This window comes from Melozone crissalis, unplaced genomic scaffold (genome assembly GCF_028551555.1).
Source record: "Melozone crissalis strain CALT ecotype California unplaced genomic scaffold, PUWL_Pcris_2 ptg000045l_1, whole genome shotgun sequence".
Classification (NCBI taxonomy): domain Eukaryota; kingdom Metazoa; phylum Chordata; class Aves; order Passeriformes; family Passerellidae; genus Melozone; species Melozone crissalis.
The window spans coordinates 4454942-4477763 of NW_026535823.1; the positions used below are offsets into that span (position 1 = coordinate 4454942).

Below are 22822 nucleotides of genomic sequence, written 5' to 3' on the forward strand. Positions count from 1 at the left end.
CCACACAAACCTCACCCAAAGCCTTCCCTGGGGATGAGGGGCTGCACGGCCAGTTCTGCTGTGTGCAGCCCCCTCCCCCCGTCCCCATCCTACCGAACAATCTCGCCACGGGCTGCTTTTGTAAGCCTCCAGCCCCAAAAGAAAAATGATGGGTTTGAACTCTTAACCCCGCCCCAGAAAAAGGCTGGAATTAAAAGGGGTTTATGACTAAGTATGCAGATGGGAATACTGTAATAACAACAGGCAAAATGTTTGCCTAGCAGTTCTGGGCTGGTTTCGGAGGGAGGGGGGGAGAGAGAGAGTGGGATGGGGCGGCTTCTGGCTGGAGGATGACGGCACGGAGAAAGAATTTGGCGGCTGGGAGGGAAGGGAGGCTGCTGATAAATGCCGGGGCAGAGGCGAGGAGTGGGGCCAGGACCCGAGCACGGCATGGCTGGCACCGGAGGGAGGCTGGCTGTGCGCTGCGGGCTCCTGGCCGCCGGACAAAGGCGAGGACAGAGCGGGCAAGGGGGACACGGCAGCGCGGCTCAGCTCGGGGCTGCCTCGGCAGCCTCGGGGGACACTGCCACACTCGCCGGGATGGGGAATCTACCGGGGCACACAGCAGTGCTCCCCTGAAATACCCCACATCCCATTCTGCACGCAGAATTCTGCCTAAGGGAGAGCCCGCAACCGCGAACAAGTGGCTAATTTTTACCAGCAGTGGGACTCCAGCTCTGCTGAAAAGGTGATAAAACCTCAGTGCTTAAGTCACCTAGGAGGGCATTTTCAGGACATCACCTTCCTCTTTTAGCAACAGGCTGCATCAAGGCCCCAAGACAAGTGGGAAGCTCAGGCTAGGGGAGACCTAAACCTCAGCCACCATCCTAGAGTGCACCCCGCCACTGGCATAACCCCATTGCAAGAGGGGAGAGCACTGCTCCTCCAGCCTCCAATCCTGCACATGTCATCAGGGACATCCAGGACTCCCCTCTCTGTGAGGGATCAGTCAAGTGAAGCCCCTCAATGTCCCCCCCGTCACACAACAGGGAGTCTCTGCACATGGCTTGCAAGACCCCAAAAATGCCTGCCTGCCACTGTAACCAGGTCAGGCTGACCCCTGGAACCCACAGGGAGGTTTGCTCCATAGTTCAGTGGGGATGTGACTCCCTGACTGTCCCAAACCAGTACCTTCCTGCTCCCCAGCTCCCCGCAGAGTGCCTGCAAACTTCACACAAGATGCAAACCACTTGCACAACACCACATACAGCTTAGCAGCCACAGGCCACAAAGCCACCTAACACCCAAATCTCGCAACTCAGCAGGACCCAGGGGACTGAAACTCACGTGTAGCACATGCAAACAAGCCACAAACCCACAGAGCTCCCCAAGCCCCCAGAGGAGCCACAAGATGGGACTATTTTGAGCGATGCTCCTGCCACAAGCATGAGAAGCTCACTGGGCACGGCCCAGCCTGACGCAACAGCAGTACTTTGCCAAGCCAAGCAGCTCACAGGGGCACAGCTTCGGATGGGAACGTGCCCCAGCTGCTCCCTGAGAAGATAAAGCTGCGTGCAAAGAGCCTCACAGCACCACTGGCAAGGCAGGAACTCCAGGACACTGCCCAGCTTGCAAGGCAGGGGATTTACAGGCGTCTCACACCCACCTCTGCTCAACAGGGACCGCAGCATTTGCAGGGCCAAATGTGGGAATTTGGCTCTATTGTGGTCACCTCTTGCTGACCCACTGCCATCTACCAGGGTTAGGGAATGCTGGAAGGAGCCTGGATACTAAAAACTGCCTCATTGCTACAATCCTCCTCTAGGTCCAAACAGAAAGGCAGCAGCCCCACAAAAACCAGCTAAGAGCCACACACACACACACACATCTCCCTCCTAAACTAGCAAGGAGGTCTTTCCTTTGACCTTTCAAGCAGAGCAAATGCCTCTCCAAAGACACCTAGGGGCTGCCTGCGGGGTCAGGAAGATGGTCAGCACTGATGGGAGCAAGCAGTGCAGAGGGTGGCAGGGCCAGCCAGGCTGTGCTCCCTGCCCACAGCAGCCTGAGGCAGACGGGAGCTGCACAAATGCACAGCTCCCTTCACGCCAGGAAGCACTCGGATCAGGTAATGGAGGGTGTAGGAGACTCGTGAGAGGATTTCTGTGAGTCAGCCTCGCTGGCCAGGACCCAGATCAGCAAGCTCTGCAACATCAGCAAACAAAAGAGGGCAGACCCTGGACCACCCCGGCCCCTTCCTGCTGCCTCCAAGATGACCCCCACAAGTGTGGGCTTGAGGAGAGCAGCCAGAGGCATGTGGAATGCTGCAGCCAGGCTTGGGATAAAGGCTCAGCCTGCTCTGCCTTGGGGCAAGGAGGTGGTCGCCTCACTTCCCTGGGGAACACAGGAACGAAGTCCTGGGGCTTGCTGAGCAGTTTTGTTTCTCCTCTGCCAACACAGGAAGACAAGGTTAACCTTGCTCATTTAAGCCATGCAAACTGAACTCGGGAGAACCTCCTCTCACCCACAGCATTTCCCAGGATTTAAGGGCCAAATGTAAATGGCCCTTTCAAAAGTCCTTTTCTGACAGCAGTGTTTCCCCTCCTTCCCAATGACATACTCTGCCTCATACCATGGAGCTGCTTTATGCAAGGGACATTCACATCTCCCTGACAAGGGGGGGGGCCCTGCACCAGCACATCTGCTGGATCACAGCACCTCACAAGGAACACCCCTGAACAAAGGGTCACCACATGTTCTGTAGAGATCTCCTCTCCCTGGATGCTTAAAAGATTTACCCTCCAAAATTGCCAGATCTGGGCTACAGCCAAACCAGCTTCCATAAACCCTCCACAGAATCTCTGCCATGAGGTGCTTCCACACCTTTCTTGTCTGGGACTTGTCATTATTTTCCATCAAAAAAAAAGGTGAAATCTGGGGAGGACATCTGGAAGAGGAATAAATACCTATCAGGAGCCATCCCAGTCCTGACAGCTGGATGAGTTAGACAAGCGCTAATGAACAAACAGGCTAAATTGTTCCTTTCCCTTCCTGGCAGGTCAAAGCAAGTCTCAGAGCACCCAGAACCCCAGATTTGGCAGCAGGGAGAAGCCCACCCTGGGCAGCTACACCAGCCCAGCTCTCTGCCCCTAGGGAAATGAAGATCATGCCAGCCTCTAGGAACAGTCAGGCTGCATCCCCTCCTCCCTAGAGTTGCTCCTAGGGCAGAGAGGTGATGCAGGCAGGCCAGCAGGCTCCATGCCTCTGCTCCATAATGGCCTGTAGCCCCTTCCTTCCCCTGCTCCCAAAGGGAGGCACACCCAGTGCTGAACACTCAGCCTAACTCCATCCGGTCCTCCTTCCCTACGTCTACTGTGGCTCAAAATTTATCCGGTTTCTGACAGAAATAAAAAAAATAATATATATATATATAAAAAACACTGCACTTCCCCTCAGCCCTTCAAAGTAAAAGTAGCTGTGGCCTTTCCCCAGGGAGGGGGAGATGAGTTTAAACATGAGTCCTCCATCCAGGCAGCACTGCTCCACTCCTCCTCCTCCTCCTCGGACTTTCACACAGCCCTGTCCCGTCAGCCTGTCTGTGGCATTTGATTCCTGTCTGTCACTAAGTGATGAGGACAAAGGGTGAGGAGTCAGGAAAAGGTCTGAGCTACTTTGTTCATCGTCTGGATACGAACTTTGGATGAACTCCGTGGGGAAAGAGAAAAGCCGCATGGAGCGGGACACACCGTGCACAGCACTCTCTCTCCTCAAAAACAAAAAAAAAAAAAAAAAAAAAAAGGAAGAAAAAAAAAAAGAAAAGGGAGGCTTGAACAAGGGGAAGGGGTGGGAGGGAAAGGGAGAGCAGAGCATTCCCCATCCCCATGGCGGCAGGCAGTCCTGAGAGCTCCCTGCTCCGAGGAGACAGAAGGATATTCAAAGCGCCTTCCCAGGAGGCATGTTCAATAAAGCAGGATGCCAACGCAGCCTTTTCTCAAACAAATCTGTTAGCGGCGGGCCAGGGGCCAGCCACAAGGGCTTGCTTTTTAAAGCAACCAAATGGGAATTTCCTAATAAAATAAAATTTTTTTTTAAAAAGCCCCACCGTGGCACGGGTAAAGGGAAGCTTGCTGGCAGCAACATGAAGTATTTTGCACACACAGACCTCTCTGGGAAGCATGGGAAGATGAAATAGAGTGCAGGGCAGGGAGTTTTGGGATGCAGCCAGGGCCAGGGCACCAAAGAACCCGTGAGCTCCCCTGGCACCCACCCGGAGGGGCTGAGAGAGAACAGTGCCTACAGCACAGTCACGTAGCAGGGTGAAGGCTTACAACCACGATTTCTGCTGCTCCGAGCAAGGGAGGAGGCTCAGGCTGCGTTGGGGCACAAGTGATTTCCCTCGTGGTGACCTCAAAAAGCCACCACAGGGCACACTTGGCTCTGCTTTTCAGGGCTAAACCAAACCAGTTTGCAACTGGAAGGCCCTGTGGTATTCCTGCAAACATCAGGTAAATGAGCCCCTCCTGGGCAGCAGAGCCACCACACAGCTTCTCCTGAATGGCTCCTGCCCAGCAGCCAAGGTGCCTGCCCTGGCATGGGACACTGCCTCCCTGGAGGATTATTGACAGGCAGGAAAACGATTCCAACTGCACAGGCAGCTCTGCAGTGCTCATGAGAGATCTGCTGAGCGCTGCGTGAAGGGTGTCCCATCAAACCACCCCACCACGCTGCACCAGAGGGGACTCCCAGCCCCACAGGCTGGCTGGGAACACCAACTCTGCCACCTTGGAAGCGTCTGCCAGAGGGATGAGCAGTTGGGAATCTGAGGGATACACTGGAGGCTGTTCACCACCAGCCTTCCTTGGAAATCCCTGGAAAGATTGGGTGAATGTACTCTGCAGGATGGGGAATCCTACATAAGACACAGGCTGTGTGGGTTACAAAACCCAGGAGAGCACTTGAAAGCAATACACTGGAACATGCTGGAGATCACCCTGGATGCCTTGTCTCTCAAGTGAACACCAGCAAATAGAAAAACAGTTCTGCACAAGACAGCTCTACCTGGAAAACAAACACAGCAGCCCAGCAGAAGGCACTGGTGAGATGTCCCCAAGCAGGCACAGGGTTCACATTCCCTTTCAGGGTGGGCAAAATCTCATCCCTTCTGTGGTGCCCAGCACAGGAGAGCTGCAGAGATGGTCACAGCAATCTCTAACCCCAGCTCCAGCGTGGCCTCTCTGTTTGGGAAGGTAATAACTCACCACCAGAGCCAGCAAGTGGAACAGATCAAAGGCTCAGCTTCACTGACTCACAGCTACACACAGCCCCAGCCCTCCCAAGATCCACCAGCTCTGCGCCAACACAACGACCAGGGAAAATGGAATAAAAAGGGGAAGGCAGCACATTTCTCAGGGAACCAACCTGCCTGTGAAGGCTGGGAAAGCAGGATCCTCCCTTGCAGCTACCACCACATCCCAGAGGAGCACATGTGAGGAGGTCACTCAAGCATCTCAGAGGCATTGCCCAAGACCTCTGATGGAGGAACTTTGATCTCCTCCAAGCACGGCCAGTCCCTGGGGACTGCCTCTAAAGCACATAGCACAGCGTGCCAGGGCAGAGCGACTCCACACAGAAAACCACAGCCCTTTTGGAAGGGTTTGTTCTCCTGCTCGCTTCAGAAAGCCCAAAAAGTTCATCTGGCAGTGGGAGGGACCTGCACCCAGCAGCTCAGCCAAGGTAGCCTGGCTCAAGGCAGTAAGTTCCCACCACTGTGAACCAGACTGAAGGAGGGGGAAAATGGACAGGATGTTGACTGGATTGGCCAGCAATCCTATTTGCGGAAAGTGAGAGCTTGGGAAGGAGATGCTGGTGCTGCTGAATCCAGGGCTGTTTTGAGAAGAGCAAGAGGAAACAGAGGGAAAAAGTGGGGCCTGGGGAAAAGAAGGGAAAAGAAAACAAATCTGCTTTATTATAGCTTGAAACCCAAGGAGATTGATTAAAGCAAACATCCCCCCTGCCCCTTCCAAGGGTTGTCTCGTCTGCTTCCTAAATCTGATTCCCATTTGTCTCTATATGGTTCTCATTTGTTCTTTGTTTAGGTCTCCTCCATGCTCCTTGCTGACTCTTAGGAGCCCTCCATGGAGCCATCAGCACTGGCTTCCCTCAGGAACCTGCAAGGGCAATCCCTGACCAGGGTCAGACCCAGCACTGGTGCCTGTGCACAGGGAGGAGATGCAGCAAGAGGGAGGCAGCAGGATACAACTACACACAATAGGCAAGAGGCCAAGGAAATCCTTGGAAAGCCCTACCCAGTGGTGCTGATGAGCACCTGGGTGCCTCTGGGGTAGCATTCCCAAAGGGTGAAGCAAAAGCTATTAAAAAAAAAGCAAAAGGAACCAGGAAGAGGGGATGCCGCACAAGCACAGATCCACCCAGCATTTCCCTCTCTTATTAGCAGACAGTCTTCTGATTAAACAGCAGCTTAAAAATTACCCTAATGGAGCTCCTTTCAAACACAAACCACAGGGACCTCTCCTAATGGCACAGCTCCTTTCCCAATCCCAGCCCAGGATGATGCAGCGGGTCCACGGGCTGCCCTTGCCCGCAGCACTGGCACGCTCTGCCAGCCGTGCCCGCTGCTCCCAACGGGCTCTGGGAGCACTGTGCCACCATGGGCTGCACCTTCTGTCCTGGCCCCTGGCTCTCAGAGCCCTGCATGTGCTGCCTGTGCAGAAGGACATTTGCAAGGCCTAGCCAAAAATGCCAGAAAAAGGGAAATAAAAATCTGCCCTTCTACCCATGTGGATTTGCCGCCGGCTCAGGACACATGGAAAGACCAAGGACATCCCCTACCACCACTCTCTGCTGTGCCTCACCTCCTTCCATGCTATTTGTGAGTTTCTCATGGTAAACAATTCCAGTGTGCCCTTGGGATAGTCTCTCTAAACCTCCAGGCAAGCCATCATGCTGCTGCACATCCTTATCCCAAACAGCCCACAGGTGAGGATCCCATGACTTCCTAGACCTGGATGCAGAAGAGTTATTTCCAAGGAAAACTCCCACCCCAGGCTGTGCACCTGCCAGATATGCACTGCAATCCTATCCAAAAGGAAACACAGATAAATACAATAAAAACCAACCAGGCACCCACTGCCCATCCAATCCATCCACAAGAGCAAACTCAGCAGGGTCTGAGCTCCCCAGAGCCAGGGCCAAGCCTGCAGCCACCCACCATCAGAGCAGGTCCAGATGGTTGCACAGACATTGTGACATTACACAACACCATTTCCCCCCTCTGCTCGCTGTCTCTGGAGAGGACACAGCACCAGCAGCTGCTCTCCCTGCTCCCTCCTGCCCACAAGGAAAGCAGAGACCCCTGACCTTCTCCAACACATCCCCCCAGCCCCTGTGCAGCTTAAGCAGCCCAGGTGTGCAAATGTTACCCAATGCCCTCGCCAGGCAGAAAGTAAATTCCAGCAAACGGGGGAAATGCCAGCCGCAGTCAGACACTGGGATGTGCAAATAGCAGCCGGGGACCTTCGGGAGAGGAACAGCCCAGGCCCAGGCACTTCTACCTATAATCCCTCTCAGGATGCCCCCTCCAGCAGCTCCTGTGGCAGAGGAGAGATGCTAATTTGACTATTTGAGGGAATGAAAAAAAAAATAAACGTTTGCTCTTGCGCTAAATGACCTTTTCAGCCACTTGGGGACAGAATTGTACCGGGGCTTTGGAGTGAGCTACAGCGGGCGCTGCTTGCTCCCTGCTCCCCCATGCTGGATGCTTTGTGCCTCCAGATGCATTTAAGGGGTCCGTGCCTCCCAGCCACCTCTGGCTACCCAGCAACAGAGCCAAGAAAAAGCCTCTTTGGAAAAATCTGCATCAAGTAGGGAGGAAGAAGTGGTCTGCTACGAGCGCTTCAGCCGGTTTCATTTCACATCGCCGAGAGCGTAAATCAGGGAATTGCTCCTCGGGTTCTTCTCCATTAGCAAAGTATATTGCAAGTGCCTTCCCACCGCCGATAGCGATCGACACCTCACATCTGCTGACCAGATCTAACAGCCAGGATTTTCCGGGGGAATAATACATTCAGTGAAAACACCATTCCTGCCACCTGCTCCCCCCCAAACCACTCCGGGAGCGGCTCCTCGCTCTCTGCGGCTCTCTCACAGCACCACGCTGCACCCTCGTCAATCTGTATCAGAAATAAAGAGGTGACCCCTTCAAAGCAAGCTTCAAAACCCCTCAAAACACACTTCCAACCATGCAGTGTGTCCCGCTGCCTGTAACTTCCCTAAATGTGAGCAAGCGCTCTTCTGGAAAGCGCCAGCTCCACGCTAAACCTACCGGGGGAAGGGCTGCGTCCTGTGCTATCAAGTCAGGATTGACAGCCACAACTCTTTCCAGCTAATTCCTTTTACCCTGTGAACTGCAATCTCTAGCCTTTTGTCTAGAGATTTGCAATAATCAGAGGATTGCAAATTCATCGCGTTATCGCAGTATTTGAAATAATATTTTTGCAATTTATGGCAATATTGCAATCAATCATCTTATTGAAAGTTCTTGCAATATTATTGTAATGAATCATATATTGCAATAATAATTTTGCATATAAGCAGGCTCCTCTCAAACAAAAAAAAATACTAACCTAAAACACTTGCAGGCTTTTAAAATTAGAGATTTAGGGGTTAAAAGCCAAATTTACAGCTGAAAGCCAGAGACCAATCCATGCAGAGGCTCCAGGTATTGTATCATTCCTAACGTTTCACCAGAGAATCACAGCACAAGGAAAAAAAATAAAAAAAGGATGTGTGTAAACAAGCAAAGGTACACCCACCAGCAGCTTGGGTTTTGAAACATTAATGTTGAAATTAGAAAGGCACATTTAGTAGAGTTATGGGCAGATTCACTTTCAGTTTGGCTCCAGCCTTGTAAATATCAAATGTCAAAAGGAAACAACTGCACTGAGTTAAGAGAGAAAAATCCCCACGCTGTGGAGGCATATCTGGGATTGGGATGCTGGAGTTGGGCAAGAAGCAGCAACCAGCAAGGAACACCTCACAACTGGAAAGGGTATTTTTGCTGGGTAACCTGCCACTGCTAATTCTGCTAATCGACATCACTCTGGAATTTGAAAATGTTATCCAACCAGGAGAGAAACTTGATTTTCCTCTTCTGGCAACAAGGATGGGCAGGCCAGCCAGGTTGTGTGAAACCAAAAATGGGATGTGGAAATGATGAACTGAGTTTCCAGGATTCTACCCTAAGAAACAAAAATCCAGGCACCAGCATTTAAGCAGGCTGATCTCACTTGCAAAGGCAGCTCTGCTCGTTTTTCAACAAGGCTGAAGTAAAATGGCAAAGTTATCATTTTAGATTAGAGCAGCTCCTCACAGCACTGGCTCTTCCGAGGGTTTTCCATTTATCAGTAGATTTAAGGGGAAAAAAAGGGTGGAGGGGGCTGGAAAGGACCCATCAGCTTAGGGCAAGCAAAAAAGCTATTTTGGGTAAGGCTTCTCCTATAAATAAAAGGCTGGGAAGGGAGGGGACAGTGACAATGTACGGCTCCCTCAAGGTGTCACAGGGGATTTCTATTATCCGTGGTGGCTCCCAAAACGCGGAGCATCAGCAGCAGCACTCTGCTCCTCGGCAGGCACGGCTTCCCTGGCAGCCAAACCCTCCACTGGCTGCCCATTCCCTGGCTGCCCTGCCTTCCCCACCAGGAAAAGGAGCCAGGAGAAGTGCCTTTCTGTTCCAGCTCAAAAAAAAAAAAAAAATTATATATATGCACACATACAGGGGCACAGCTCACAAACACAAGGCCAAGAGATATTATTATTCCCTTTTTTTTTTTTTACTTGACACAGTTGCAAATCAATAATTCCAGGCCAAGCGATTCCCAGCACGGGGAGAAAGCATCACCTGAGTCCCTCCTGAGCCTGGCCTGACAACACACACTAATGTATTCAGCCCACAGCCTCCTCAGGCCACAGCTTTCTGTAATTTATCCCTATAGCACCCGCCACCCTGGATTATTTAAGCCACTGGGGGAAGCAGCACCTCCGAGGCAGTTTTGAGCAGAAGCTGCCGACCACCCAGCCCACAAAACCATCAGCTTTGGTTTCCAAGGGAGCTCCCAGCAGATGCTCCCCAAAGGCAATGTGGGTTTCACAAAAAAGCCCCAATATCAATGCCTCGGGAGCGCACTGGGGAGCTGTTTATCTGCAAAGCTCCACGCACACCCAGAAATCTGGGGTGCTCACAGAGCCTGGGCTCTGGCAGAGGGTGCAGCCTTGGGATGCCACGTGTGACCCCAGGCTGGCAGCCCAGGAGCCAGGCAGTGCTCACAAACACCTTCTCCCACCACGGGGAACACTCGCCAGACCGGAGCCCGATGGATGTTTGGGGAAAGCAAAGGATGCAGATTGAGGTTGGTTTATTAGATTAAGGACAGCCCCATGCAAATAGGGCCATATTGATCTGGTCTGCAAACACCTGGCTGGGAATACGAGCAGCCCCTGAGTATACAGAAGCTGCTGGAGATTATTAACCAGATCCATTGCTGTAAATCACATTACCTCCTTCCAAACCCTGACCCAGCACGGAGTCCCCCATGCTAGGCACTGATCAGGGCACATCCCTGCAGCACAAGGGAGCATCACTTCTCCCTGCATGGCACCCAGATGCCTCAAGACTCAGCCCAAAAGTGTGGGCATCCTGCTCTGGGGGCCACAGAGCCAGTTTTGTGCAGATCACCTGCCCCACAGCATGTTACCAAGAGAAACTCACTGCCATAGGAATGCAAAGCAGGAAGAAAAAAAAAATTTACAAATAATAAAAAACATGGAAAATAAATAATATCACTTCTTCAGGGGAAAACTCAGCCCCATTCCTATTGGGCTCCTCATATTTTGCATCAACTGCAAACCACCCCTGTAGTGCACAGGGCAGGCAAGACAGGCTCTGCTGTCTCCCAGAGCACCCCAACTCCAAGCACAAGGAGGAGAAAAAGGTAGTAGTAAAATCCTCCTCAGCAGATTTCCAAGAGATCACAAAACCCTCTGCAGAGCTTCATTAGCAGAGAAGGCAGCAGTTCCAGGATTAAAGGAGGAACTGGAGAATAAGGTGCCGAAGCAAAGGCAGATGAGGAATCCTGTCTTCCTGCCTTCTCCCTGCCAAAATCCACAGCTCTGATTCAGCAGAAGCAGCAGCACAGCCTACTATATCTCACTGCAAACAAACCCATTTATGTTTAAATCACCACCCTACTCCTCTCAAGGATTGCTGCATGCAGTAATTTCCTTGTGACGGGGGGGGAAAAAAAAAAAACCAAAAAACAAACCATGATGAAATTGTCTCAGAGTTTCTCTGTGTTTTGTTTACAACCGCTGCCCTCAAACCCAGGGCCGGCACGAGTCCTGCTAACAAGAATAAATCTCACATTTGAGAGCATTTAGAAAAGCTCTGCTTGCAGACACTCAGCGCTCCAAGGAGGAAATCCCTCTGCAGGTCTCAAATAAGGCAACTTGAACCACTTTTCCCCGGAGAAATTTAGGCCTGAAAGATCTTCTGAGTTTCTCATTTGGAGCTACAAGGCCCAATAACAGGATCTCTTTCCCTGGACTCACCCACAAACTGACTGCTGCCAGGATCATGCAGAGGGGAGATGGACTGGAGAGAGACCCATGGCAGCAGGGAAAACACCCAACATTTATGGAAGAGAATGCTCTGGTTAGCTGCTGTTTATGATTAATACAGGTATTTTTCCAGCATGCATTAACAGTGAATGCAGATTTGTTCTCCTCTGTGCCTTGTCAGCAGGAATTACCCAAATAGTGAGCTGATCCAGGAACCCTCCATCCCTGGACCCAAAACCTGGGAGGCTAGTGCAAGCAAAGGCTTGGAAACATGGGAGCATGGGGATCAAGAGCTCTAAGACTGGCTCATCCATGTCCCAGGACAAAACAGACAGGGCTGGGAGCAGCAGGACACAGCAGACCCTCCATGAGCACCTTCCTGCTCTGCTGCGATCACAACAAAGTTTGCTCAACATCAGGCACCCATAATAAAACAGTTAAACTGCTTGAAATAAAAAGCAAGCAGGTTTGCTCCAGTGTACCCCAAACCATGGGGAGCCCCTCAGGAGCAGGAATGTTATGCCAGAGCCAGCCCTGGTTTCTCTGCTTTGATGGCAGGGCTGAGGGAGAGGAGGTGGGAAGAAGAGCCCACTGGCAGCCCTGTTCTTCCCACCTCCTCCCCTGGAGGATTGCAGGAGGCCAATTTTGATTAAACTAATTAAGCCTGCTCCATTCAAAGAGCTCCAACCACATGCTACCAGGGGAGAAGAAGAAAATATGAAATTAAAAGTAAAAAAGAGAAGCCTGCCCGCGAGCACGCTCCTCCAAAGCCACTCATCCCCCTGATGGACACCACCACACTGGAAAATAAAAGCCCAGAAAACGGACTTGTTTTAGGGACAGGTCCAGCCCTGAAGACCCTGATCCTTCCAGCTGCCAGGACCTACTGGGACATGTCCCATCTCTCATCAGGATGAGTGGTTTCCAGTCCCAGAGGTAGCCACTCCTCCACCAAGCCAAGGTCTACCAAACCATCCCTATCTTCCAATCCCTTGCACACTCCCTCCCCTCCTTTCCCTTGAAGACATCAGGTTTCTGGAAGCAATTTAATTGTGAATTATAGCAAGGCTTCCTCGGGCAGCGTGGATGGGGCTGGAGGCCCCGCTCTCCCAAAATGTTTCACTTCCCCCCAGGGCAGCCACACCAGGGACCCTGCAGACTCTGCCTGGCACTGAGAGAGAAACATCACTTTTGCCTTCAAAGCCTTTCAACTGGAAGGGGAAAAAAAAAAAAATTAAAAAATCAGTAATAACAAATATCAAAGCAAAGGCTTCCTCCCCTTTGAAGGGCAGGAGGGAGAGCAGCCGGGCAAGGGCTGGACCTGCCCAGAACTGAGCAAGCTGAGCAGGGACCCGGATCCTGCAGCGCTGCAGGACTGAGCACTTCCCTGATGAGCTTTCTTTCCAAGCAGCAGAATGATGCCTTAGGTGCAAGAATTGCATTGAAATTCAAATCGGGGTTTTGAACTCTCTCCTGCGCCTTGGGAAACCTCCTCAGTGGAAAGGCAGGATAAGGAGGAGGGCAGGATTTGATACCCTGGGGAAGGAAAGCAAGCTGCCCCATCCTGCTGGGAGGAATGCTTGAGCCAAGGGGCACTGGGCTTGCCAGTGTACCCCTGTTAAGGCTCTGCCCCACACCCCAAAAACCCCAGCACTGCACACACCCCATCTGCCCCTCTTCTCCCCATGCTGCTCCTGGTGGGGTTTTACTTGGGGCGTGGGGAAAAGAGGGGAGGGAGGGAGGAAGAAAAAGAAACCCCATATCATAATTGCTATATTAAAGAGAAATAGCAGGCAAGAATAATAAGAGAGGTGTCAGAAGTGAAATACAGTAACAGACATTAAAAAAAAAAAAAAAAGACTACAGTTCTGCGATGGGGGTGTTAATTGAACACAGAGCTGGAGAGAACAAAGGGGTGTTAAGGAAGAGAAGAAGGGGAAAAATCCTACCTCCTCCAAAGATCTGATTTGAGTTAAGTTTGGTGAAGATAATGCACAGGGAAAGGTAGCTAAGAGGCACCTTATATAGCTATTATGTTCTAAAATTAAAAAAAAAAAAAAAAGACAACAAACCCATTATTCAACAACAATTGCATGGCTAATCAGTGCTGTCTATAAATATTCCCCTTTGTAAATCCCCCCCATTGCTGCTATGTACATTTTTCTTTTAATCCCGAATTCCTTCAACACAGGAGGGAGAGGAGGCTAAGAAAATAAAAAAATTGTGGGATTTCAAATGCAAAGTCAGGGTCTTCTTAAGAAGTAGAGAATTTGCCCGATGCCCTCACCTCCCCCAAATGAGCGGAGAAAGTGAAACGATGGGAAAAGCTCTTAAGGAGGAGGAATCAGATTAAATGGTCATATATCCTGTGCTCAGCCTCTCCCCACCGGTCCCTGCCGAACGAGATGGGAGTTGGGAAAGGCTCACAGCTGAAATAGATGCTGCTGCATTTTGACAGCAGATATTTTCCAGTTTGCCATCCAAGGACCCCACGTCTGCGTACGCCTTGCCTGATTCTTCTGCTTAGCTATTCTGCTCATGCAGAGAACAGCTTAAAAAAAAAACAACATACCAAGAGAGAGGGGAAAAAAACAAGAGGGAAAAAAAAAATAAACAGCCATAAAGACAGAGACCCTACCCCTGCCTTCAAACTTTTTATAAATCAGGAATGCAATTTCCGATTTCAATCCCTATTGATGGGGGAATCAATTGTATTTAGGACAACAATGCCTCCCATTTCCATAATTATTATTCCAAAAAGCCAGCCAGCCAGCCATTTGAAGGCAGTCCTGCCCCTTCCCTCGCAACAAAGCGACCAACAGCAAGTGAAAACACACCAAATGAACGCCGACAACTTCGATGTATATTTAAGCAGCAATTTTTTTCCTTCCCCTACATACTCCTGCCTGGATCAGATCTCTCAACTTTTATTACTTTTAAACAGATATCACCCCAAAGGTCTGCAGACATAAAAAAAAAAAAAAAAAAAAAAAAAAAGCTCAGGGGGGTTGCCATTATAATTTTTAAAAGTGATAATACTTTAAAAAAAAACTGAAGAGCCCAAATGCAAAAGGCGACTCTTTGGCCAGTAGAGATGGCCTATTTTTGTAAGAACTTTATGGACACTTTGGGTTTGCTCAAGACAAGGTTAACACCATGAAATAGTAGCCATAATGTTGCGAGAGATGGTGGTAAAGTCTCTGCAAGGCTCTGGAGTCACTTAAATCAGGCAGTGGGGTAACCGAACGCACATTTCTGCACATCATAACGCCGGGGGGAAGATGTACGCACGCACTTCCAAACACCCACCAGTGACCACAAACAATCACCAGGATTTCAAACAGCACACATGCAAAAATCTGGGAAGCTACATGGAAAGTGGGAAGCGAGAAGTTGGCTCAACTTTCACGCCGCTGCCCGCGAGGAAGGGGTAAGCAAACAGACGCAGGCGGTACCCTCGGCCCCAGAAAAAACAAGGCAAACTTCCTCCTAGCATTGGGCCCACAAAGCAGTGATTAAAAAAAAAAATAATAAAAATAAACCGAAACCATCTGGCTGTTTGCTTTCTTATGAAGTGTGACTTTTGGGGATGGAGATTGGGGGGGAAGAGGGGAGGAGGTCTTTGAATTTGCAAAGCGAAAGAATTTTCACCGCAATCATATCCAAGGGTAGATAAACAACGCTCCAAAAGCCATCTCGAGTCAACCTCTTTGGAGACCTCCACAGCACAGCCCCGTAAGTCAAGGAATCCAGGCACAACACCAACAAACAGCATTTATAAAAATGTAAAACAGCCCCAGTTCACACCTGAATATCCTTATTTCCAGCAGCATGCTTCGCCCTATACCATCTCTTTCCATTTTCCTTCGCAGACAGGAATTATCACACCCTGTCACTGTGGCTATGCACAGCTCCTCATCCCTCTCCAGCTCACTGGGACCTCACAGCATCCCTGAGCTCACCTGGCTTTCCCCACCAAGTTTGGTCCCAGCAGATTCCTTGTTCCCTAACTTCGCCCCTGTGCTGATAGCGAAGCAGAGCTGGAATTGAACAGTTACTCTACCAAAAAGTGTCCCTGCACAGGCAACATATGGAGCATCAAATACAGCATCAAACACACTTGGGGAAGGGACAGGCAAAGGTTCCTTGGCTCACACAAAATTACAGGAGAAAGAGAGAAGAGGGAAAGGAACTCGTGGCTCCCTTTTTTTGCGGAGGCGCGCGGGGGAACACTGTAAAATCCCGAACCTTTCTCTCTACGTAGACTCACATTACAGCATAAGAAGAGTTTGGAGGTCCCCACACCAAACCCACTGCTGGTTCTTATGGGAAGTCAGCAGGGAAGGACTCCTCGGGAAGGTCAGAGGCGGCCCCGAAGCCGGGAGGGCTCGGGAGAGCCGAATGCCATCGGTAGGTGCTTTGTCTGGGCTACACGCTGCGCAAACAACGCTTAACAAAGGGCCCTCTTAGTCATTTTATATATATTGCAGGAGTCAAGTAATTGTATTTTCAATCAGCTGCTCATGCTGGGAGGTTTTAGATATATATATTTAAGAACAGGGGGAAAAAAAAAAAATAAGACCCAGTTCAGGTTTCTGAAAGCTGCTCCCCTTTTATGTGTAACTATCAATGTATATCAACTGGGTGTGCAATCATATTTATTGTCACTTTCATTCATGTCATGCCCTTGCTTATATGGCTTAGATATGAATTATTGACTGTTTCAGTCCTTGTTGTAAAGAGGGGGGAAGGGGGGGAAAAGTCAAGTACTTTGCAGCGTGCTAAAACAAGGCAGCTACGGCGGCTTGGGAAAGCCCACAGATCAACTCTGGTCAGCTCAGAAAGCCAACAGGAGAGATTAACCACCCCCAGATTTACATCATTCCCCCCACTTTATTTTTTTTACATTTATATTAAAAAAAAAAAATAGAGAGATTCCAACAAATACATAAATAAGTGGTGCATGTTGCTAAATGTCCTTCCCTGAGCATCTGTTGTTTAAGATCACCCTTGATTGATGACTGCTATTTTTTAATTGTTGCTTTTAAAATTTAAATGCCCCCCTGGGATGTGTTATAAGTGTGTTAGTACATGGTAGGAGGTCTGGAAAGTGGGAAACAGCAGAACCAACGCTCTCATGCCATTAGCTTCTAAAGAAGCCTGAGAACACCCCATGCCATAAAACAACAGTACCCTAAAGTAACTAACAATCTAATATATTGCTTTCACTAAAGGCAACTGACAACTCGCTCTTACATGAGCTAGCCTGGATGATTGGCAGACAAGAGCATTTTAACTCTTTCTTTAAAAAAAAAAGTAAGAAACCTTTGTGTTTACCTGAATACTAACGGTAATAAAACTGCACAGTTTCATTTTGTTGGGATTATTTCCCACACACCCACTCTGCATTCAGATTTTTTTTCTTGTTGTTTTTTAAGCAGTGCCATGTCTTAAAGAAGAAAGTAGAGCAAGACACAAATTGCAAGGAGGTTGATTTTTTTTTTCTCCCCAGAAAAAAGCAATAAATAAAGAAAGGCCATACAATAGAAATTAAACCACGATATTTTCTCTTCTAGACACAAACCACATCATGCAAGTCCACTGCCAGAAGCATTAAATACCAACGAGTTATTTCTCCCCACTTAAATAGTGCTGCATTGGGGTGGGGGGGAATACAAACTTGGGGAATAAAATCCCCAAAGAACAAAAAGAAAAACAATACAAAAACCAACAGCATTGATTTCCTACCTGTTTTTTCTTTGATTTCACACAAGACATTAAAAAGCGCCGGCTTCATCCTGTGGCAGTTTAAAGCATGTTTCCTGGAGAGAAAAGAAAAGAGGGGAGGGTGAGCTCAGGATGTCACCACGAGGAGCAACTTTCCAAATTCATGCTGGCTGGCACAGGGAGGGCAGGTTTGAGCCCCCAGTGCTGCAAACAGCCACCCAGCCAAGGCAGGGGAGGTGAATGTCACCAGTTTAGGAATGAAAAGCGCTCCACGGCCGGCGCGATGCTCCACGGCAGAACCAGCAGCTTTTGGGAGCCAAGCTCGGACCAAATGCCTTGTTCAATGCACTGGGCTCTCCCTGTCCTCCACCTCCAATATCACACCAGGCCATGTGCTTTATTTGTGAGGCAGAGGGGAAATAAACTCCTCCTTGCCCCAGTGCTGGAAACATCCCCTGCTTAGAGCTGTCAATTCAGGGAATTTCAGCGCCCAACGCGGAGCACAGGAAGACACATGGAGACAGAACCCCCATTCCTCTGCCTCCATGCTACTTACATCCAGCTTATTTGCAGGTGTTAAAATTTAATTCTTTACAACAGGGACAGTAAACACATTAAAAAATCACAGCCGGCTGCTTCTGGGAAGGGGAGGGATTGCTATTCAACGCTGCTCCTTTCGGCTGCTGTTATTCCAGAGCTGACCGTTCTCCTGTGGGTTTTGAGGAGAGACTTTGGGGAGGGGGCGCTTTAATTGGCTGGTTTTAAAACCCACCACACGCAAAGAAACAGCGTGATTTCATTTTTTTTTTTCTCTTGAGCCATGGGGTGATTTAAGCCAAGGGTTCAGTTTGCACACAGGGCTGTTGCTATCTGGTGCCGGTTACGGGGAATTTCTGTTTACCAACCAAAATTACACGCGAAAGATGATGTGAACATCTGGCAAACATTCACACTACTTATCCCACCACCCACAACATGCTAAAAAGATTTATAGATCTGATGAAGTCTCTCAAAGGTATATACCCTTGCAGAACCACAGTGCTCCCTTATCAGCACACCCAGATGGGCGCAGACATTTGGGTATACGCAAATCACGAACGTACGCTGTAAGGGCCCTCTTACAAATAATGCTGGCACTCTGTATCTTCCAAAAACTTAATTTAGAAAAAAAATAATCAAGGAAGAAAAAATAAACAAACAAACAAAAAAAAGAGGCAGCAAAACAACCGTGCAATAGTAGGAGGGAAGGAGAAAAGGCAAAGCCCAATGTTATTGATAAATACGGCGTGTTTGCCAGCCCAGAATTAAAAATAATAATAATAATAATTTACAAAAAAAGAAAAAGGTACTGTGAGGAAGCAGCTGAAATAGACCAGCAAGGCAAACCCATAAAGCCTTCTCCTAGCTCTGTTCTGCTTTGGTTTTATTGATTTGATTAACTACACTAAATTATCCAGGCAGGAACACACACGATTCCTGCAACTTTCCAAAGGAAGAGCCCCTCAATGCCCCGGGTCTGGCCGGGGAGAAAGTGAATGATTTCCTCCTCCTCCTCCCAGCTACTCTGCCCCTGCAAGAACATAAGAAAATGAGTAAGATCAACCCTACAACAAGCATTTTTGGTAAGCAGGAGCTCCAGAGAAGCTGTGGAGGCAGGGAGGATGGACGCTGAGGTTTGGGGTACTTCTATCCTTCTGCAAGTTCTTCAGCGAGTTTTGGGGCTGTGCGGTGCGTTTTTCCAGGAACAATGTATTCTAGCAATCTGCTTCAACTCGGGGCATAAATACCAGGAGGAAGGACAACACACCAAGCAGCTTTGCAGCCCAGAAGAAATATCAAGTGTAACCCAGGCAATTCAGGGCAACTTTTTTGTTCTAATTCCTTCATTTGAGGTTTTTTTTTTCCCTCCCCTCTCTGAACTTTTGGTAGTGCCTTTGAAGGTGCGCATTAGGTTTGCGCTCTCCGAAGCTCAGGGCAATTCAGACACCGGCTCTTACAGCCTTATTTTTCCCTTTTTAAATACATCTGCAATTAAGAGGGGGAAAAAAAAGAAAAAAGGCAGAGCTTCTATGAGCATCTTCAAGGCGCAGAAACGCGCTGAAAAAATAACACCACTACAGGGGCCTAAGAAAGAACATTATTAGCAGCCCTAGAAGCGGGGCAGCACTTGGTGGCTCTTTCTGAGGAGCCCGGAGCGGAGCCCCAACCACGACCACCCTCCGCAGTTAAATCCTCCCGCCCCAAAAAGGCTGGGAAAAGCCAGGCCCAGTTTGTGGATGGAGGCAGGGGGAGGCTGCGGGCGCGGCGACCCCTCGAAACCGCCTCGAAGTTGGGAGGTGGGAGAAAGATGCGAAATAATAAACGGGGAGCGGGAGGGGGGGTATTCACCGGTCCCCTTTCTTTTCCCCGTCCTCCCTGGCCACATTTCCCCGCAGCAGGAGCAGCGGCACCCCCGTCCCCCGATGCTCCCGCGGCCGGGCGCGCTCCCCCCGCTGGACAACAAAGGCCGGGCCGGGGCGCGGGGGAAACTTCCCGGCACCTGCCCCCCCTCTCCCGCTCCCCGCCGCTCTCACCTGGCCTGCGCCTCGTCCAAACTCTGGTCCGTGATGGTCATGATCTGCTGTAAGATGTCTCCGATGTCCTGCTTCCTGCCTGCCTCCCCCTCCGCCCCGCCTGGTCCATCCTGCATGTGCTGGGACAGGCCCGGGTGCCCCGGCATCCCCACCCCGCTGTGCGTGTGCATCAGCCGCGGCTGGTCATCCATCGCCGGCCGCCGGCCCCGCTCCGCCGCCGCCTCCTGCCCTGGCTGCCGGGAGCGGCGCGGCTGGGCTGGCCGCCTGGCTCCTCGCTTTCTTTTCTTGCTCGCTTTCTTCTTCTTCTTTCCTCCCCCCCCTTCTTCCTCCTCCTCCTCCTCCCCAGCCTCTTCCTCTTCGCTTTTTATTTATCCTTCACGCTGGCGCCCGGCTCCGCGGCGGGGAGGAAGAGGAGGAGGAGAAAAAAATGAAAGGGGGGGGGGGGGGGGGGGAGGGAAAAAAAAAAAAAAAGAGAGAGAAAAAAGAAAGGGGAAAAAATCCCTTTGGCTGCTGGAGGAGGAGGAGGAGGGAGGAGGGAGGGAGGGAAGGAGGGAAGGAGGAGGGAGGGAAAGGGGGGGGTTCCGGGGAAGGGAGGGGAAACGGCGGCGACTCCAAAAGCAGGGCAGCTCAGCCCCGCGCCGAGGAGGCAGCGGGCGGGCCGGGGGCAGGGGCTGCGCCCGGGGAGGCGGCGGCGGCGGCAGCGCTGGCCGCGGCGGGGCGGCCGCCCGCGATGGCAGCGCCGGAGCTACCGCGGCCGGAGCGCGGCGGAGCCCCCGCGCACCGGGGGAGGGCTCCAAACTTTCCCCCACCCTGGGGCCGCGTTCGGGGCTGGCTGGGCCCCCCCTGCGCCGGGCCTGCGCGCACCGCTCCGGCCCTCGCCGCCTGCTTTTGTTCGGCTCCGGACTCCTCAAACTGGCACGGAGGAGCCCGGGGGCGGGGGGAGGAAGGGGCAGCGGCGCCGCCCGCCCCCCCGGCCCCATTGGCGGCGGCGGCGGCGGCGGGAGGGACGGCCCGCGGGCCGCGCCGCCCCCTGCGCGCCCGCCCGTCAATCTCCGGGTTCAGAGGTGGGACGGGGCCGCGCCCCGCCCGCGCCTTAAAGCGACCGAGCCCGGCCGAGCGCGGCGCCGCCGGGGGAAGGGGCGGCCCGGGCCGGGGATGCGGGCCCCCCCGCCGGCCCTCAGCCCCTGCCCGGGCCCCGGCCCGCGCTGCCCGCCCCTCCGAGCGCTGCCTCAGCCTTTCCGCCTCCCCCCGGGAGCGCCGCGGCCCCCCGGCTGCTGCTCCGGCTCCTCGCTGCCCCCCCACCTACCCTCAGCCATTCTGCCTCCCCTCCTATCAGCCTCTCCTCCTTACCTCCCCTTAGCCAGCCATCCCACCTCCCCTTAGCCTTCCTCCCCTCCTGTCGGCCTTCCCCATGCCCTCGGCCCCCTGGTGCCCCCAGGCAGTCTCTGTGCCTCCCCATTGCCCCTCTTGCCATCCGGCTGGCTCCGACTCCCCACGCTGTCCCCAAATCTCCCAGGAACGAGCAGGATTCCCTGGCCACTGTAGCCCCCAGGGAAATCCTTTCATCTCAGCCACCAGCGCCTTTTCATGGTGCTGTTTCTCTCTCTAAACCTTGGATTGGATGAGCCATTGTGGTCCCTTCCAATTTAGGACTGCTTCTGTGATTGTCTCTCTTTCCCAGTGCAGAGCCTGTCCAAGCACATTACGCAGGCCAGCAGTGCCACATCCCACACTTGTTGGCCCCTCAGGTGCCCAAACAGCACAGCAATAGCCAGCAGAGATCCCAAGGCCACCAAGACCATCATTCCAACCTACAAGTCACAGCACTCTGGCAAGAAAGGACTTCCTCAGCCCCTTTTTTCATTGCCTAGCATCTGAGTTTGTCTTGTGTCTGGAAAAGATCTCTGTAGACACCATCTGATCAGCAGGCATGGCCCTAGGACTGGGCTGGCCTGCAAATTTGCATTTAAAAATGAATAAATAAAACAGTTACGGTGATTCAAGAATTTCTTGCATGGCAAATGGCTTCATCAGATTGTCCCTTTCTCAGATCCAAGGCTGCCAGCTCCAGGCACCTTGTTACACAATGGAAGATGTGTCTAGTCCCAGCTCCTGACTTCATCATCACTTGGGGAAAGACCCATCAGGTTCTTTGGTGAGAAAAAAATATATTAGGCAATTGTTTTGCTTCCACTCTTCCTTTTTAATGAAACACTTTCTAGTGTTTTAAGCAAAACATGACTTTTCATTTTGAAATTTCCTTTCGAACCATTAAAATGTTTTAAAGCGGTTGAAGGCGCAGTGAGATGTTTTGATTTTTGTCGCTCTGAAATGTTTCACTCAACACGTTCTTCACGTGTCTTGATTTGCCAAAATTTTTCAAAGGTTTCTACTTTCTCGCCCAAGACATATCTGGATGTTTCTTACTTTTCTGGAAAGGGGGAAAAAAATAAAAAAAAAAAAAAGGGAGAAAAAAAATGTTATCATCTCCATGGCTCCACAGGAAGCAGAACTGTATCCAAGAAACGAAGAGCCAAGGGACTCCTCTCCAAAGGTCCAAACTTTCAGACACTTAGTCATCCCTCCACTTGCTTGCTCACATACCAAGTCTAGACGTTTGCTGTCTCAAACCCTGGCAGGGACTCTCCCACCCCCACAGGTCAGCCCAGGGTCTTTTGGGTTTGATTCTGAGCAGCTCCAAGGACAGGCAGTGCAGCAGAGCTGAGCATGCGCGGCGCGAAAGGGAGCACGATGACACTGACGTTGGGGACTGCAGGGTGCACTGGCCTGTTGACCCTCCTGACTCTTGTTTTGAAGATCCTTCCCTATTTTCTGAGTCACAGTGTGATGCCTCAGCACATCAGGCTGGAGAAAGCAGGAGCAAGGAGACCCTCCAAGCTGCTCCGAGGGAAGCA

General features: G+C 51.2%; 1 protein-coding gene across 2 annotated transcripts in view; it reads right to left on the reverse strand.

Annotated features, from left to right (window-relative positions):
* PBX1 (PBX homeobox 1) overlaps positions 1–20339 on the reverse strand; it is a 131695-nt gene extending 111356 nt beyond the window's left edge. For both annotated transcript variants that reach the window (XM_054285684.1, XM_054285685.1), the window contains exons 1-2: positions 19908–20339; positions 17356–17429 (exon numbers count right to left, since the gene is read on the reverse strand). In XM_054285684.1, the coding sequence (XP_054141659.1) occupies positions 17356–17429; positions 19908–20098 (265 nt within the window). In that variant the 5' untranslated portion in view covers positions 20099–20339. The remainder of the gene's footprint in view (positions 1–17355; positions 17430–19907) is intronic.
* Between the last annotated feature and the right edge of the window lie 2483 nt (positions 20340–22822).